Source organism: Furipterus horrens, unplaced genomic scaffold (genome assembly GCF_987537825.1).
Source record: "Furipterus horrens unplaced genomic scaffold, mFurHor1.1.pri manual_scaffold_5, whole genome shotgun sequence".
Taxonomy (NCBI): Eukaryota; Metazoa; Chordata; class Mammalia; order Chiroptera; family Furipteridae; genus Furipterus; species Furipterus horrens.
Window position 1 is genome coordinate 69,478,972 of NW_028327175.1, and position 19,296 is coordinate 69,498,267.

At 35.7% G+C, this 19,296-nt stretch overlaps 1 protein-coding gene across 11 annotated transcripts in view; it reads left to right on the forward strand.

Moving 5' to 3' along the window:
- PAM (peptidylglycine alpha-amidating monooxygenase) overlaps positions 1-19,296 on the forward strand; it is a 299,875-nt gene that overhangs the window by 140,720 nt on the left and 139,859 nt on the right. For all 11 annotated transcript variants that reach the window (XM_090276530.1, XM_090276531.1, XM_090276535.1 and 8 more), the window contains 2 exons: positions 12,354-12,815; positions 13,799-13,919. In XM_090276530.1, coding sequence (XP_090132656.1) covers positions 12,730-12,815; positions 13,799-13,919 — 207 coding nt within the window. In that variant the 5' untranslated portion in view covers positions 12,354-12,729. The remainder of the gene's footprint in view (positions 1-12,353; positions 12,816-13,798; positions 13,920-19,296) is intronic.

Below are 19,296 nucleotides of genomic sequence, written 5' to 3' on the forward strand. Positions count from 1 at the left end.
TTTTAAAATTTAGCCATACTAAAGGAGTCTGTTTGCCTGTGTGCATCAAAGCCCAATAAGACACAAACAGGAATTTTCAGCAAAGAAAGTAAGGGTTTATTTTTAGGAAGTGACTTACTCTTGGAGTCACACGTGAGTGGTGCTCAAAGACCTGGCTCCCCGATGGCTTCCAGGGGATGGGTTATATAGGGGAAAAATCGTTAATCATGGCGACTAAGGGAGTGAGGGTCGTGTTCTGTATTGGTCAGCCCTGGGGTAGGGGAAGTTGATCAGGGCATCTGTTCCTGATGTCAGCCATGGTATTACTTCATCTGGTTTCATAGCTTTTCTGGGGCTGGATCTGATACACAACTGAGGCCTAGATGTTATCTTTAGTTTGATCAAAACTCTGTCACAGACCAGAGGGTTTTTTTAGGTTATTTGATGCTGATCAAGACCTCATTGCCCTGAGGGCTTAATGCTTAAGGACGTGGTCATGCAAGGGAGAAGGAGACAGGTGAGTCAAGGGTGCTGGACAAGGCCAGTTTGAATCAAAAGGAGAGAAAGGAGAAAAGGTCATATTAAAGAAATGAAGTTTATATGCTGTTACAATAAAGCGGAACATGAAACCCTAACAAGAACTTACCATATTTTTTGCTCCATAAGACGCACTTTTTTCCCCCCCAGAAGTGGGGAGAAATGTCTGTGCGTCTTATGGAGCAAATATTGCGTCACAGATCGTGATGTGTATTACCTGACCTGGGGTTCCCAGAAAACTAGCAGAGTACTTGAACCGTAAGGTCTCTTACTTGTTAATGACAGTGATAATGGTTCTTAATACCGCTTTTGACTACTGTTCACTTTACATGGTTGAAATATTATTCTGTTGTATTTCATTAAATATATTAGTACGCTATTTGGTTCAGAATATTTTTTTCTTGTTTTCTTCCTCTAAACCTAGGTGCGTCTTATGGTCAGGTGCGTCTTATAGTGTGAAAAATACAGTATTTTGTTTGTCATGGTAATCCTTTGGTAGTACATTTATCAATATCCCTTATTTATACAGGAGGAACCCAAAACTCAGAAATGTGAAGTGAATCCTTAAAATGGGATTTAGAACCATGATTTCTGATTTGAAGTGCAAGTCTGCACTCCCTTTTATCCCAGGGTTTCCACCTGTTGGCTCAGGATCCACTGGAGGAGGGAGATTTGATGTGGAGCCTGAGTCACTTGCAGGAAGCAAGTATTGTGTGGTGTGAAACCTGTCTTACATGTATGTGAACTATTAGTTTTAGTTATATGTGGAATAAAACACAGATTCATTTAAAAATGTTACCGAATCAATAATCATTTATTTATCCTTTACATATTTTCTTAATAAACAAATAACAGATGTGTAGCCTCTGTCAAGTATAACCTGGAGGTTGATAACTTCTACCTCTAAAATCAACCAATGTCAATCAATGTCAAGCAAGTTTCTTTTTCTTTCCTTTTTCTTCCCTCTCACCTGAGGAGATTTCCTCATTGCTTTCAGAGAAAGAGAAAGGGAGAGAGGAAGGGAGAGAGAGAAACATCAAAGTGAGAGCAAAAAGCATCAATTGATTGTCTCCCATTTGCACCCAGATCACTGATCAAATCCGCAACCCAGGCATGTGCTCTGACCAGGCATTGAACCGTCAACCTTTTGGGTACAAGACAACACTCAAACAAACCGGGCCACACAAGCCGTGGCAGCAAGTTTCTTAACTCCTCTGTGCCTCTATTTTCTCATCTGTTAAATGAAGATAATATTATTGCTTTTAGGATATTGTGAAAATTAAATGAAATAATACACAGAAAGTATTTAAAATGCTTCCTGGCATATAGCAAATACTCAGTAATTGTTATATATCATTTTCATTATTAATAGTGTCAGTATTTTAGTATACAGGTCCATGAAATGCTGTGATTTTAAAAAGTGATTTTTATACTTCAAAATGTGAACCAGTTCTTCACACTGTATTGCCTACGGGCCTCTTTGTTTTGGTTAAAATTGGCAAAAACAATTGGGCTATTTCACATTTTTTCTGTGACTTAAAAACTCAACTTTTAGTTATAACTCAAGGTTAGGGCATGGCGAGTAAGGTCAATTGGGCATACTTGGTCCCCACTTCCCTGGAGTCATACCCCTGGGACTGAACCCAGCGTATCCTCTCAAGCCTGCAGCATCATGGGTCACATCTGTTTTTCAGTTGTCACTTTCAGTTCCATGGTGTAGCACAAATCACTGTAGGAAACCTTGTAAAGAAGATTAAAAATTGGGGCAGAGCAAGCCTGCCTGTAAGCACCTTGTTAAAATAAAGTATTTCTCCCTAAACTCAAAACAGAAAAAAGACAGTTTAATAGTAATGAAATAAACTCCCTACCTGTTTGTGCAGTAGTATCAAAGAGTTCTAGCAAACATAAGAATGCTTTGATCTTCTTCAGCCAGAAGAAAAATTTGAAGTTCTTCATTGACAGTTCATGGGGAGTTTGGGGACAGTGATCAAAGAAAACTATGATAACTCTAGACTAGAAATTAAAATATCTGAATATAAACTACTTCACATTGTACTTCTGTCAATGGTGAATTGGATATTTAAAAATTCAAATGATCTTTTTAAGTTAAATTTTATTGTATCTTCTGTATTCTAAAATAAAAGACATTAAAATGTTTTTAAGCAAGTTTGTTCTTTTTGTTAATGGATTTGGCATTATATAATTGAGCTGGAATGAGGGGGCAATGTGTAATGTATGTTTTACAGGATACCTCTAGGTTACTGTAAACTCAGTTGAGCAGAATTATATAAATTAGAAACTGTTTTGACATTCTTTCATGATCTTAAAGAAAAATTCCCATAGGTTCTTCAATTATGTAATAGTAATAGACTCTTAAGAAGCTACACCATCGTCTCTCGAGACGGATGGCTGCCGACGACGACGATAGGATTATAGATTCCACTTTAAGTACTATAATTATACATCAGAGAAACTTAAAGGAGAAAGGATAGCAAAACTTTTATAATATAAAGGGATATGTTTGTGGGCATTTTATTATAAGGATTTGAATATTTGAAATGGGAAACATCAATATCACTTGGCAATATGCTTCTGCTAAGGGAGAAAATGCTTCTGTTTGAGTAGCACAAGATAAAAAATAAGTTCAGTGTTATTTTTGAGTGAAAATTAGACATTTCCTGTAGATTTTTTACTTATCAAGAAAGAGAATACTTATTTTGTAACTGCGTGTTCTGGACCTGAGCCAGGTGTCCTGCGTAGTTAATAACTCCTGCTTCTGAAGTCATCAGGAGGCATTAAAAAAATATGTATTAAAATCCTTCAGGAATAACTATGCCTGAGGACGTGGAATCGTAAACAGGAAAAAAATTCCTGCAAAAGAGGACAGCTCATTAAAAAATGTGTTGATTAACTGCAAGAAAGTTGGAAGGAAAGGCAGATTCCCATCTTAAGACCACATCCATCCAAGTGCAGCGCTTGGCACTGAATCACCCTTAAGTGTAGAACTCTCCCACCCTCCATTCTACACTAACTTCCTCTGATAAGTGGGAGAAAATAATGCAAGGACCCACAAAGGAAGCACCACAAAGGTAATGCAAAAGATCTTTCAATACCTAAATCAGTGGGTCGTTTCATGATTCAGAGTTACTGAAGAAAAAATCACACAGACATTTGAAATTTAGTCATCTCTTGGGTATTAGTTTCAAACTAGTTTCCCAAAAACTTCTCTGTAGAGGAGGAACAGAGCATCTTAATTTTTGATATGGAAGGACAAGGTTGATGGCCTGCATGCCCCCTGCCCAACACTCAACAAGAGTATTTAAAGGAGAAAAGAAAGTGATAGCTGCAGAAGTGCTGTGTGCTCTTCTTATGAAACTAAAATCTATGTGATGTTCTTAGCTTATAAGTAAATAAGATACGTGGGACAAATGAGTAGCATATAAAGATGTCATTCTCCCTCTCTGATGTCATCAGGAATGGTTAATGATTTCCTGAGCAGGGCACTAGTCTCCTCAGAAATTCCCAGTGCAGAGTCTATTTAGAACCAAAAGATTTGTGCTGATTGGAACACAGGGATCTGTTCTATCTTACATTAAAATATGCCGGCACTGAATTTAGATACATGTGTTATGAAGCAACATTTATATTAGCCAAAGTTGAGAAATTTAATGAAGAATAATGCTTTTCCCCCATGGACGTATTTACAGGACTGAGTGATTAGATGACTAATGGACATAGTTAAAGGGCATCTGCTACTTACGCACCATGGGAACTAACTAACTAACTAAATAAATAAATAAATAAATAAAATTGGCTACATGTTAGAAGAAATGAGTCTAAACCAGTGCTTTTCAACCAGTGTGCTGAAAGAATTTTTAAAACATGCAATACCTGACTTTTTAGTCAGGAGCACTGATCTCTTTCCCCTTAGACTGTCAAACAAAAAAATTGAAAACAACCAATACACACAACAATAGCTGTCCAGTGTGAATGAGTCAAAATTATAGCTATTTTTTGTTAGATTTAAAAAAAAAATAAAATTTTATTTTTGGTGTGCCGGAGAATTTTAGTATTTAGTTTATGTGTCCCATAAGATAAAAAAGGGTGAAAATTGCTGATCTAAACAAATCCATGTGCACAAAATGCTGTTCATTTTGGTATGCCTCGCTAATGAAGATGAACAGAGCCTTAACAGAAACGAAAAAAGAAAAGAAAAGAAGCAGCAACTTAGTATATCTAAGGGTGGCAAACTCTATGCTATCTAAAAGGTGCAGTTTATCCTCTCACATAAAGAAGGGTATACTTCTGGGATCACACACAAAGGATTTTAAGATACAGCTACTAATGTTAATGAGAAAATATAGCCAGGTACATGTATATATATATATATATATATATATATATATATACACACACACACACACACATACACAAACAAATGAACAGACTGACAACTGCACCTCAGTGCTGAGTGGCAGTTCAAATAACTACTCTGGGCTTCAGGATCTGGGCGCAAACAGGGAGTGGTGGGGACTGTGGCAACCTGCAGACTGCTGGACCTGTCTAAGAAGGAAAGCACTTGGTTCAGCTAATTGTTGCCATATGAAAATATGGCAGCTTTCACAACTCTTCAAGAGACACTGGAAATCTGGGTTTTATGTGAAATCTTTATTTTGAAATGTTACTCAGAATTCAAATTCAGGGGAGGAATTGGGAACAAGCTAATCCAGACCTACTTTTTGATCAGATTTAAACCCTAGTTGTAGATCTTTAATTTGTTCTTTCTGCGATATCTAAATGAGTAGTGTTGGTAAGGTTGTAGAGGAGATGTTAATGCTTCCTAATATTTGAATGAATGAAAAAAAAAAAACAAACGGACAGTTACATTTATAGCTGAATAGTTAAGGGAACTCTGATGTCAGATTGCCTGTGTTTATATCCTGGTATGTACCCTAGGAAAGTTACCAAGTCTCTCTGTGTCCAGTTTCCACTTCAGTAAAATGGGAATGATAATGGTACAAATGTCATAACAGTTTTGTCAAGATTCAGATGAGCTAATCTGTATACAGTACTTGATTGTAATTGCTTGATAAACATTGTTAATTATTATTTTACAGTAAAATCATATTCAGAGAATTTGCCTTTTGTTGTACAGTACTTGAAGAAACTATCCATTGTCAATGTAGTAAATCTGTTCTATGTAGAAGAATATGCGTTATGAGGAAAGATTCTGGAGTCTGCAAACCAGGGTTTGAATCCTTGCTTTACTGCAATAAAACCAGAGGAAGTTACCTAATTTTTCTAAACCTTAAACCCCTTCTCTTTAAAATGGGAATAATAACCTTTACTTCAAAGTCATAAGAACTCAGCAAGATAATATGCATAAAGTCAATGCCTGGCATATAGTCAATACATGTTACTTGCTGTAATGATTTTTCCCCCTGTTCTTTAGAAGTTCCATATTTGCAAACACTCTTTAAGGAGATTTATGTCTCATTACATGTATTTGAAAGGAATTACATCACATTTGACTTACAAATTAAGCTTCATCTTAATAATATTATAACAGTGGCACTCAACCAGGGTGATTTTACCTTCCAGAAGACATTTGGCAACGTCTGGAGACATTTTTGATTGTCACAGCTGAAGGGAGTGCAACTGGAATCTTGTGGGTAGAGTCCAGGAATATTGATAAACGTTCTGTAATACACAGGACAGTCCCCTACAGCAAAGAATTATTCAATCCAAAATGTTGCTAGTGCTGAGCTTGAAGATATCCTTCATTACAGCTCTACAACCAGCATAAAATTTAGTTTCTAAATTTCTTGCCAAGCAAAGAAAGGGAGTTATTTATTTTTTTCAAAACATCACCTAACTCAGACATTAACATGTAAATTGAAATCTGCAGAATCACATTCAATAAAATATTTTTAAATGTGCACTTATTTTATACACACACAAACACACACACACAATCCTGTTTTCTTCTGATCACAAAAGTAATATAAGTTTGTGAAAGTTAGAAGACTGCAAAAGCATGTAAAGAGAAAGTGAAAGTCCCCTCTTTTTGTAGAAAACCATTGGAAATATAATCAGGTTATATTACTTCAAAATTTTAAATATATGTGTATACTGTTCTATAATTTCATTTTTTTTAAATCAATGTCTTTTTTTATTTTCTCTCTGTAAACAATTCAGTCCTAAAGCTGTTACGCAGGGCAGAGCAAGGTAGGCCTTTAGGAACAGTGACCTGGCCAAGGGTATGGAGCCCAGCTGGGGTAAGGAGGGCATCAGTGTGGTGGGGTTGGTGGCCTGGAATAAGGTGTCACAGCCAAAACAGGGTAAAGAGGGTATCCATGTGTGTGGCCAGCCCAAGGCAGGGTGTCAGCAATGGCCAAGTGAGCTGAAGACCAGGAGAGAAAGATCTAGTGCGGGGTTTTGAGCCCATGAGGGAGAGAAGGCAGAAAATAAGCAAGTGCTCAAAGGAAGATGGGACATGGGAAAAGGAACAAAAGCTAGCTAAAAGAAACCACAATGAGACAATCTGAATATCTAAGTAATGTAAGTAAAGTTGGTAACATATTAGAACACTTTGAATAAAATAAGAAACCATTAGTCCATTAGGATATAATAAATAAATGAATAAGATTAAAGTTTGATGAAAAATAGAGTATTTATAATGTCAAAAATAACTTCTCCACTAAAATATATTAATCACAAAGGGAAAAATGATAACTTTACAATGGAAGTGCCTGACATACACTACCTTAATCAGATGATCAATGTAAATCATCAGTAATGAGACAAATCAAATTGTGTGCCGCCTACTAAGATGCCATGGTTGTCAGCTTCCAAGAAGATGATCCCTGTGTGCTAGTATTCATGCCCTTGGTAATCTTTGTCCACATTGAGTGGGGGTGACTTGGGTAACCAACAGGATATTATAGAAATTATGATCTGTGATTTCTGATATTTGTTCTAAAAAACATCGCTCACTCTTGGGGGAGTTCAGCTACCATATTGTATGGATACTCAATCAGTCCTAAAGAGAAGGCCACGTAGTGAGGAGATGTTTCTGCTGATTTCCACCACTAACTTGGCAGCCACGTGAATGAATAATCACCTTGCAAACACATCCTCCAGCCCCAGTCAAGCCTTCAGAGGAGTATAGCCCTCACCAACATCTTGATTGCACACACCTTAGACTTCCCAAATAAGCGGCTTTTTTTTTAATGCAATAAACTATGCAAAATAAAGTTTATTATTTTCAACTACTAAGTTTTGTGGTAATTTAAGGTGTAGGAATGGACACTAAAGCAGATGCAGTTAGAAGAATACAGTATCACTTCTGTGATATTCCTACCAGAGACGCACAGCCTGAATCTAGTCCTGATATAACAGAAAACAGACACTAATTGAAAGGCACTCTGCAGTCTTCAATAGAGTCGAGGTCATAAAAGTTAAAGGCAGACTGAGAAACTGTCCTGCAGAGAAGGAGACTAGAGACATGGCAACTTTACATGCAAATGCTTGTTTCTGAACTGGATTCCTTTTTTTTTTTAAGTATATTTTATTGTCCCAATTTTTTTCCCTTTGCCCCCCTCTGCCTGGTACCTCCCTCTCCTCCTGCAATACCCTCCTCCTTTAGTTGATGTCCATGGGTCATGCATATAAGTTCTTTAGCTTCTCCATTTCCTATACTATTCCTGATGGCCCCCTGTTTATTTTGTACCTACCAGTTATTTTTCTTGATCCCTGCACCTTTTCCCCCATTTTACCCCTTCCCCCTCCTCATTGACAACCCTCCATATGATCTCCATATCTATGGTTCTGTTCCTGTTCTAGTTGTTTGCTTAGTTTGTTTTTGTTTTTTTTAGATTCATTTGTTGATACTTATGAGTTTGTTGTCATTTCACTGTTCATAGTTTTGATTCTTTTCTTAAATGTGTCCCTTTAACATTTCATATAAGGGCTTGGTGATGATGAACTGGATTCTTTTGATATAAGTAATATTACTGGGGCAGTTGGCAAAGTTTGGAGACTAAGGATGAGATGAAAGTAATGTGTCAATGTGAATATCTTTACTTTGATGGCTGTATTGTGGTTATGTGGTGGGATGTACTTTAGAAAATACACATTAAAGTATTCAGAGGTGATGAGCCATCATCAGGTATCATCAGGTCTGCAAATTACTATCAAATAATTAAAGAAAAACGTTCTTTGTGCTGTTCTTGCATCATTTCTGTAAGTTTAAGATTATTGAAACATTTTTAAAAGTATGCAAAAAAATACAGAATATGACTTTGCCTATAAAAATAGACCCATCTAGTCCTTTTTAAAAGGGATTTATAGTATTCAAGTTATGTATCAAAACAGTTTTTACCAATCTTTTATTGATGGGCATTTAAATTGATTCCAGTTCTTTTCTATTATAAACATCCAGTTCTTTGTTATTATACACGTGTTAGTAAATATACTTATCCACATATTTTATGCTCTTATTCAGTTTTTGCCCAAGAGTAAATACCTGGAATGAAATTGCTGTGTGAATGGATATGCATCCTTTAATCAGTTTAATCCGAAGTCATTGTAGGAAACCACATAAAATCTCCTTAAAGTAAAATAGAGTTTATCATTTGGTAGTTATTTTCATTTGTTTTTTTTCCCCATTGGAAAGTAACCTTTTTAAGAGTGGAGACTTTATCTGTCTCAATTATTACCATTAAGATAGTCTGAGGTACTCAATAACTATTTGTTGCAACAACAGTAATAGCATACATTTATAATATGTCTGGAACTCTTCTAAGAATACAAATTTATTTATTCCTTGTAATAACCCTATGAGGTATATAGTAGGATTATTTCCATTTTGCAGATGAGGAAACCAAGTCAAACAAAGTCTGGATATTTGCTCAGTTTCACAAGGCAAGTAAATGGTGGAGCCAGGAGTGCAGGTAGTTTTTCTTCAGTTTACCAGCATGTAGGTGCCATGCTGTCCTCGTTTCCTCTTGTTGAATAAATAAATCAGTGAATGAATAATCAATATCTTTATTTGGTTCATTGACCAATTACAAATTTCAGCTTTTTTTAATTTTATTTTTTCAAATGAAAATTGAAAGGAATAGACTGCTCACTTTGTAAAAGCCAAATTAGTTGTACGGCCCTCTTGTACCAGCCTGGGCTAAGCTATGTAATAGTACTGCTCTTGGAATTAATATTCAAATAGGTATAAACTATAAATCGTTCTTACTAAGAATTTATGGATGTGTGAACAGAACATTTGCTTTGTATTACAAATAAAATAGTAAATCTGGATCTACAGCTTGAGTCTAGGAGGCAGAACCTCTATTACAAAGTTGATTATTTAAACACACACTCTGCTCCCCACCTGGACTCCTGTGCTCCTGCCCTTTTCTGCACCTGTAATTCCCATGCCCATTGCCCATAGTAGAAACCCAACCCCCCTCAAAGCTCCCCTCAGTTGTCACCTCTTCCATGAAGACTGCATTACCTTTCTGTTCTTTCTTACCCTGCTCTTCAATGTTGAAATGATCTTTCCTAACTCAAAACTTCCCAAGTCCTTCTTATAGTCCTCTTTTTATACTACAGTGTAACATACCTTATATTAATTGTGTTAAGTCCTCATCTCCCATAATAGGCTATATTGTCTTTTAGTTTTATTCATTTTATAAAATACCAATGTATTACAATATTTTGTGCAGAATATGGAATTAAGTATTTGTTTTAATGAGGGAGTAAATTATCTCAAAGAAATATATTTGAATTTTTTAAATCCTAAATCAGAAGACAACTAAAATTTTTTAATTTTATATATTCCAAAATTATCAGGAATTGTAAAATAACAAATGAAATGGTTAGACTTGATTTTTTTTTTTATATGATTGTTTGCATTTTGTGTCTAGTTTACGAGGCATTAAGAACCAAGCAGCATAATTAGCTTTCATTCCTGTTAGACCTTGAGTTTTGTTTATGGCTGCAAATATCAGCTTTCCTTCCACCCACAACTTCAGTTCCCTTTTCTTTTAGTAGGTAGTTTAGGCACATCAAAGGTAACAAAATCAATCAGAGATAAGTGGAATTTTTTTTTTCAAAGGCTGGTACTTAAGGATGTGTTTCTGTTAAAGAATTTTAATACTAAATTTGTTCTTAAGTGTTCGTGTACCAAATCTCCCTGACAAATGAAAGGACTGTCCTCAAATCCTGTTCTACATGAAATAATAAAATATTATCCCTTCTCCACATATATACTTTTTAAAAAGAACCAAAAGGAATGTTAAATATTGTTGTTAGATGGGATTTTACGTGGTCCCTAGCAAAGGCAATAGCGTGGCCTTTAGGCTAATTGTTTCTTTCTCAGTAAGTTCTCTCTTTTACCCAGGTTTTTTTGTTGCTGAAAGCTCAAACAGCAAGACAAAGAGAAAGTTCAAACGAATATCGTGGGTGTTTTTAAAATGCTATCGCTTATGTAAATTAGCTCTGGTCCTTGGGTGCTGGTGAACCGCAAGCATCTTTGGAGTGGTTGGATGTTCTATCATGTTTTATTTATATTGGTGGTCTTCTAGAAAGCTCTGACCATGAAGTCTTCACATTTAATTTTAGTTCATCATTTTTTGGTTTTAATTTTGTTCTTTTTTGTTTGTTTATTTTTAAGATTAGCTTCACTATTTTGTGATTTCTAGAGAATAATTTGGAGCACTTCTATATGATTTTACTAATATTTGTTTTTTTACTGTTACTCATCTGGCCATTGGATTTGAGGTTTCCGTATGTGTATGAATTAAGACTAAAGTAAGAAATCTTTTTCTTTGTAGGTATTTTTATATTGTGAAAAATATATTTGAAAATAATGCCTTCTGAATACAACTGACAAACTTGACACAGTCTGAAATATGTTCAGGACAACAGTAAAGTCTAAATATGAATATTTTTAAATGTAGCCTTGTTGAGTCTCTTCATAAAGTGTTGGTATGTTACACTAGTTCTTCACGGCCTCTCTTTTATATTAATGTGAAGTTCTTGATCATATACTTTATAGATAAATTCATTTGGGGGCCAGCTGAGGTTCTCCCTGCTGTTTCTAAATGCATATATTGTAAATTAATAAACTTTATTCAGGAAAGAATGTGTTTTAGGAAGCATACATTGTAAGTAATTATTACTTTGTGTATTAGATGCAGACTTTTTAAATAGGAATTTACATTTCATACATCATGTTAACTGTAGATTTTTGGTTGGTTTTGAAATAATTCTGAGAACTTAAGCAATTGCTTGGTGGTGGTCATTTGTGGTCTTGGCAGGGGGTGTTCTTTCTCCTGAGATCTGTAGCTCTGTGATGCATATACATAAAACATGCCTTTGTTCTCAAAATCTTTTTTTCTATCTGATTATTGTTGTATCCAAGTGCTTTGTCTCTGCTTCTCTTAGGGTCCACCCCCCCTTTTCTTTTGCCCTTAGCCTGTCATTTGTGTGAATAAATTCGTTTACATTCAGCAGAGGTATTAAGTGCATTTTTGATGATAGAAGGGATTGATACAGTAAGGAGAAGAGTGGGGTGGGTGAGAAGGAAAGGGGGAAAGAAGTAGGGTAGAAAAAGGAGAGAGTAGGTGTGGGGAGGGAAAAAGAGCAAAACGGGAGCTACGGAGGTTTGTGAAATCTCCGGGGCTGGTGGGGGGCAGGAGATCAACAGACCAGTATTTTCCCCAGGCTTGGGCTCAAGCTTGTGAAACTACGAATGTATTAAAGAACCTCAACTGGGATTTGCTGAGGACAAATGCTGTAATGTGTTAGTCATCCATTATCTGCTTCTATTTTTGCAGGTTCTGAATGATGACTGACACGGGTTTGTGTGATATCCTTCGCAGTCCCTGTCATTCCCAAGTGATAAGGAACCTGCAAGTCTAGCCCCAGCACCAAGGCGAGGGGAAAAAAAAAAAAAAAGCAGCTCTGGGAGGAAAGCTTCCGCTTGCGGACCGGACAAAAGTACCGCCTTCCCAAGGATTTCGGCGTGAAGCGGACACCTCATCCCGTCCAGATCGCCGCTCTCGCAGGCAGATGGTGTGTGGCCGCCGCAGGACGCCCGTCGCGCCCCGGCCATGAAGTAGCGGCTGCTGGCGGCGCCGCTGCCCGACCCCCGGCCGAAGCCCAGCGCCGCGCTGCCCGGTCCTCTCCCGGCGGGGCCGGAGCGGCGTGGACATGGCTGGCCTCTGTAGCCTGCTCGTTCTCCTTGTTTTTCAAAGCAGCTGTTTGGGTTTCAGAAGCCCGCTTTCTGTCTTTAAGAGGTGAGTGCGTTTGTTTTTTTTAAACAGGCAGAATGTTGTTTGGGTGGTTGCTATGCGTGCTGTTGATAATTGTAACCACTTTTACGGACCAGCGTGTGGGAGAAATAGACAAGGCTGATTTACTTTGGTGAACCAACTTGGAATTTTAGCACAGTAACTTCTTGTGAAGTCCCCCATGCAGAAAAACCCCACTGTGGTGTAGCCAAGCTGCACTTGGCTTTCAAAACTTCGATTACAAGTTGTGATTTCCGATACAAATCGCTCCTTCTTGGGAAGATATTTCAGAAACTACATATAGTCCTTTAGACTTGAATGCCTTCTTGTTTTATAATAGCTGGAGGAATAAAATATCAATATAGGTAAGTGGTGGGGAGAAGCAGATCATGGACTGTAACAGCTCATGAGAAAAGATTGAGCTGTATGCACAGCCTTCATAACTACCATATTAAATATTTATGCACTTGTATATTTGTAATTCACATCGCAATCTTCTCCGCCCCCTTCCTCCCCACCCCCACCCCCAATACAATTCTGCCTTCTAGCATTATTGTTGGGTTTTGTTTCTGACTAGTTATCCTGGGCACTCATAAAATATTTACTAAAATTTTACTGGGGTATAGTTAATATTTCTTCCATTAGAAAATTGTCAGGCCTATGATAATTTCTAATTTATTAATACTGTATTTTCATTAACTAGAAACAAATAAATATTTTGACAAATTGTTATTGAATTGAGTTTGAAATGTAACCTGCTTGTTTGCTTTGATTATATTTTGTTTAAAAGTTGGGCATATATTGCTCATTGACTATAAGGTGCAATTCTGACAATGTTCTAGAATATTATGTAGTTATCCCATCTTTTCATCAGGTCTAAATCAATAATCTTTCATTTTTCAGTCATAGAATTCCTTTATTTTTTCTTTCTCACGGCAAGTTAAGATTCCATTATGTTCAAGGATAATGAAACTGTCTTTTTTTTTAAGGTTTAAAGAAACTACCAGATCATTTTCCAATGAATGTCTTGGTACCACCAGACCAGTAACTCCTATTGATTCATCTGATTTTGCATTGGATATTCAGATGCCTGGAGTTACACCTAAACAGGTGAGAGGAGTTCTATATCTCATTATTCACTTGTTCTCTGTACAGTTTATAATTAAAGCAAAGAAACTGCATTTATAGCAATGCTAACTTCTTTAAAAAGAGACATTTGTTTTCAAGACTCCTCAGGGCTAGAATAATTGAATATTATAAAGAGAAGTAAATCTTTCAGTTAAATTTCTTTTAAAAAATTTTTACTTATGTTGTTACTTGTGTTTTGAAATAGAACCTTGACAATTTATGTTTTGAAATTCTTGACAGAGTAATAGTCTCTGTACTGGAACATGTAAGTGTGTATTAAAATATGAAAAATCATTCTAATAAAAGGAAATGATATTGTGCAACTACATCTAAGAGATTACTTTGTTTAAATACCCTTCTATTGCAGCCACAAGTTGAGAAATAAAACCATGTGTTTTTACTACCAACAATTTGAAAAACAAAACATTTCACACTTCTAAAAGTTAAAAAAAATGTTCATACAGGTGTTTGTAAGGTTTTTTTAGCACAATTTGCTTGTTATAAGAGATATATTTTGAAGAAATATTTGCAGAACTCATACAAACATGACGTATAGAGTATTTTGAGTTGAATTAGGTTGTTGCTAGGGCTTTCCCTATTTTAGGTACATGTAAGAAGCTCAGACTGACTTCTCTCATGTGTGTAGGTATGGTGTTTCATTAAGCATAGAAAGGCCAGAATTAATTATGCTTTGCAACTAGACAGTGCAGGGATTTATATGTGTCATTAAAAGTCCTCTCCTTTCTTAAGGGCTGCAGCAACAGGGAGAGACCTAGGTGTTGTAGAACTGCAGTGGCTGATGATTCACTGTTGCAGATAACGTTCTGTTTTTCTTCCCTTTTCTTTTCAATACTGAGAAAATAAAAGTATTCTACTTATTGGGGAGAATTCCTTAGAAATTGATATTCAGAAGCTCTAGAAAATACACACTGTCCTCTCTGGGGAGACTAAAGATTAACATTCATTTATTTAAATACCTATGTATAATCTAACTACCTATAATTAACTACTTCTACAACTGTGAAAATTACTCTCACCCCAAACCCCTGCTCATCTTCAAATGACCAGGCAGATGACTCTTCCCGTATGTTCAGTTGTTAATGTCCTGGCCTTTAATTCCATGAGGTCTTTATTTAATATTTAGTCAGAAGAGGTGTAATGAGACTGGGACTAGGAGAGAATGGCTGTTGCTCACTTGTGAAGTGTGCTTCTTTTTGTCTCTTTGCACTTTTAAAAATGATTTTCCTGCTGTATTTGTGCAAACTGACTTTTTATTACTTCTTTTAAAAATATCCACTAAGTGATCTTTAGCACTTTTTTCCCCTGAAGAATATCAGTATTTCCTCAATTAGTTATTTGTTGTGGTCCATTATTCTGTTATTTTTTTCTCTCATTATATTACAGTAATAACATTTAAATTATTTCACAATAATAATAAGTAGCTGTGTTGGGGTCAGTATTCTCAGAAAGTTTCTAAAGGAATTTATTGTAAAAGAATATAGAGAAGCTTCATTTTCATAAAATAAAATGTGTTTACTCATTTTTATCTTATAATTATTAAAATAACTCCTTGGAAAAATAATATACAGTTAGTAAATTATTGGCTTGTTATTTTGTACTGTCTGAATTCAGCTTTGCCTCATTCGGCAGAGATGTGCTGGTTCCCTTCCCAACATGTAATTTGTTCTAGCCCCTACTCTTGAGACCATGTGTTTCCCAGGAGTTATCCATCCAGAACCTTGAGGTAGAGCCCATGAACTGAGATTAGCAGATCATTACATTTTACCTCCCCTTTCACAGTGATTGGTTCAGAAGAAGGTGTATGAACCTAGACCTATCCAGTCAAATCTTAGGACTTTTGCTGGAAACCCATTTTTCTGTTGCATGTGAGCCAAAGGCATATAGTCCTAGGATCAATCATGACTGGAATAAAACTAATACCACGGAAGACAATGCAGAGAAACTGAAAGAATACAGGTTCTTGATGACATTGCTACTTTAGGGAGTTTTCAGTTATATTAGCCTTTCTTGTTTTGGTCAGGTTGAGTTGGGTTTTCTCTGACTTAAAACTGAAATTACCTAACTGGATAAGTAATTCACTTGTTCTGCCTGATCAGCTCAGAACAGGTCGTTGAAAGTTCTGCCACTTCCCCCATCACTCTCTTATTGACCGCATGCCGCAGACCGTATGAGTTGATCTGGCTGGCATACAGCTTATAATACCTTATAACCTTCACAGGAAAGGGTAGTTATACTCCCAATTGAGTATACTCAGAAAGAATTGGATAAAGGAACCCCATACCCTTTTCCTCCTGAACTTGACCTTCTTGGTGAAGAAGACACAGAACTAATTGTGTGAGTGCTTTTGATGAAGAAAGTATTCTTTCCTTAAAATTCAAGTGAAACTAAATTTAACACAGATCCTTAAGAGGAAAGGAGATAGACAAAGAAAGAAAGACTAAAAAGTATTGGAGAAAATAAATAAAAGGCAGAAGGAATAAGAAGAGTAGACTAAAAGGAAAAGAAATAAAAGAAAATAGAATTTTCAAGAACAAAAATAAAGGGAAAAAATCAAGAATAACTATAATGTGAAGAACAGAACCTTTAAAAATTATGTAATAAAAAGAGGAGTAAGGAAATTCTAAAAACAAGGAAAGTATTAAGGAATTAAAATTTTGTTTGTTTGTTTGTTTTAATGGCAGAAGGTGAAGAAGAGCAACAAAACTGAAAGAAAGGCAGGACTGAGAAGCCAGAACTTGAGTTGGTAGTTGAGACAGACCAAGTTGATTAAAGAGATGTATTCAGTCAATAGATTTTTTTTTTAAGAAAGTATACCTTAAGTTTTGGCAAGAATGAAAGATACATCAATTAATCTAATGTAAGTCCTTTAATTGGGAAACTTGAGATTGTTAGGTAGCCTTGGGTAGAGAAACAGCACATACAGAACAGACGCAGAGAGAACCTTACCTAAAATATAGACAGTACAACTAATTAATTTTGCTGATGAAATACAAATCTATATGAGTGTCTTACCAAATAATACCAGCCTCTGAGTTGCAGTCCATTCTGCCATTCCATAGACTCCAGAGCAGCCTTTAAAAATTGGTCTTTTTAAACCAGCTCTAGATAATCTGGGGAAAAATAGTTTATTAACTATTGCAATATCAATTTTGTAATTGAAGTGAGCTCACTCTTTTTCTTCTCTGTCTTGAAATTAAAAAAATTTTTTTTGCCTTAAATTTTATATTAATTAATGGTTTTTTCAGGCTTTGGGAAGATTAAGGAGAAGAGTAAGCAGTTTTTAAGTAGCCCACTATAGAATCTGGTGTCCAATGGCACTGGTTTCAAATCCAGCAGAGCCTGAAAGTGGTGGTATCTCCAGACTCTTTCTTTTAGTACTTTTCTTCGTCATTTGATGTCCTTTCTCCCCGGGGATCCTGTGGGCTTTTGCTGTCACCAGCTATCACATCAACACATCTAACAATTTGATAAAAGGCTAGGTCATGGCCATAGTAAAGTTATCATAGATTTGATGTGTTAATTATTCTATAGGGGGTTAATTTTTCAGTAAAGTAAATGAGGCATAATTACAATGACTTTTACATAAGGTTTATTGTCTAAATCTAAGCCAAAACTAGTGATTTAGAATGTAGGCTTTGAAGCCAGGCTGATGTCGTTCTTGTTTCAGCTCTTGCTGTGTCAATCAGGTATGTTTCTGAACCAGCTAGCCCTGTTCCTTCATTCGTAGACAGGATAATAGTATCTATCCAGTATTATTCTGGGACTAAGTGAGGTAAGACCCGTGATATGTCCCAATTGCCCTTCACATGGTAAGTTCTCACAAAACGTGAACTCATTTTTATTACATGTGTTGAGGGAAATGTGGATGAGCCGTAAGATGAGAAAGAAATTGTGAAGCCTTACGCTCTCAGTAATGACTTCGTGAGAAAGTGAGGCATTGTAATAAGTTTGAAGAAGAGGAGAGGTAGCTAAATGAAGAAAAATAAAAAATATGAACACAGGCAAGAGAAACCTGGAGAAAGTAAGTGAGGAAGTAAATATTTCACTGTGTTTTTTTAGATAGTTATTTCCATTAATGTCCCTTATGATTGGAGAATGAAAGAACACTGAGGATGGATATTTTTTTCTCAAACTTCTTATATGTCTTTTATACTAGAAAAGAAGTTGTCGAAAGCAGTTTCATCAGTATGAAGCCTTAATTTTTTTTATATCAGTTTGAAACCAGCCTGAGTTTCTTCACTTTGCTGAAGACTTTGTACATTGACCTTCAAAAATTACTCTCTTCTAGTATAAGTCCCTTCAAATCCTAGGTTTATATAGAATTTTATTTATTTGTTACTTGTTCAACTTAGATCCTCTGAAGTCTTCACTTACAGACTTATAAATGCAAACTAATGTGTAAAAACATAATTTTACAAAATAAAATATTTTCTCTGAATGTAATAACTTGAAACCATGTAATTGAATTTTTTTCCATTAGGATGTGTTAGATTATCATCAATGTAGTCATTTTCCTCTTGTATTTTGGGAGCAGTTTGGAAACTATGGAGAAATACCCGTTTTCCTTTGCCAACCTCTTGCAAATTCTTATCTCATTCTTTATTTGTTTTTTAAAGAGTCACAGGTCATGCTTTGCAGTCAGAAAGCAGCCTTCCCCTGTGTGCCTGCGCACAAATATCTATCGCCAAGAATGCCAGGAAATGGAATAATTCTGAATTTAAAGACCATAGCAGATAACCCAGAGCAGCAAGTTGAAAAACCTGAAATTAAGGTCTTAAGTTATCACTTATTTTAAAATAATATGAAAGAATGCAAGCACTGAAATAAAACCACAATAAACAAATACGCCTACAATTTTTTTTAAAAGCTCCCCGCAGTATTTATCTTTGCTTTCTTCTTAAAAACGAACACTAATTTTAAAGTGTTTACCAATATATTTTAACTTTTTAATTTTCTTAACAGAAGAAGAGATTCCGCTTGCCTCAATAGTGCATATGTAATCATGTAATAAGAACCTAGCACTTATTGAGTTATTTTAACTGCATCTGTTTAAGAAATAAATTTTAAAATATGAATCCATAATCATAACATCACTTATAAACAGCATTTGCTCAGGATATGTTTATCAAAGAGGTAATATACAAGTTAACCACAGAATTGCTATGATGCGTTATTTTTCTTAAGTTCATAATGCTGATTCAATTAGACTTTTTTCATGTAAAATCACTTAGTTGAACAGAAGTTTAACTTTTGGCTGATTCTGAGGGTATTATAACATGATAAATCTACGTATTTTAATTCAGTCATTATGCGGGGGGGGAGTATCTCCAGTCAGTGT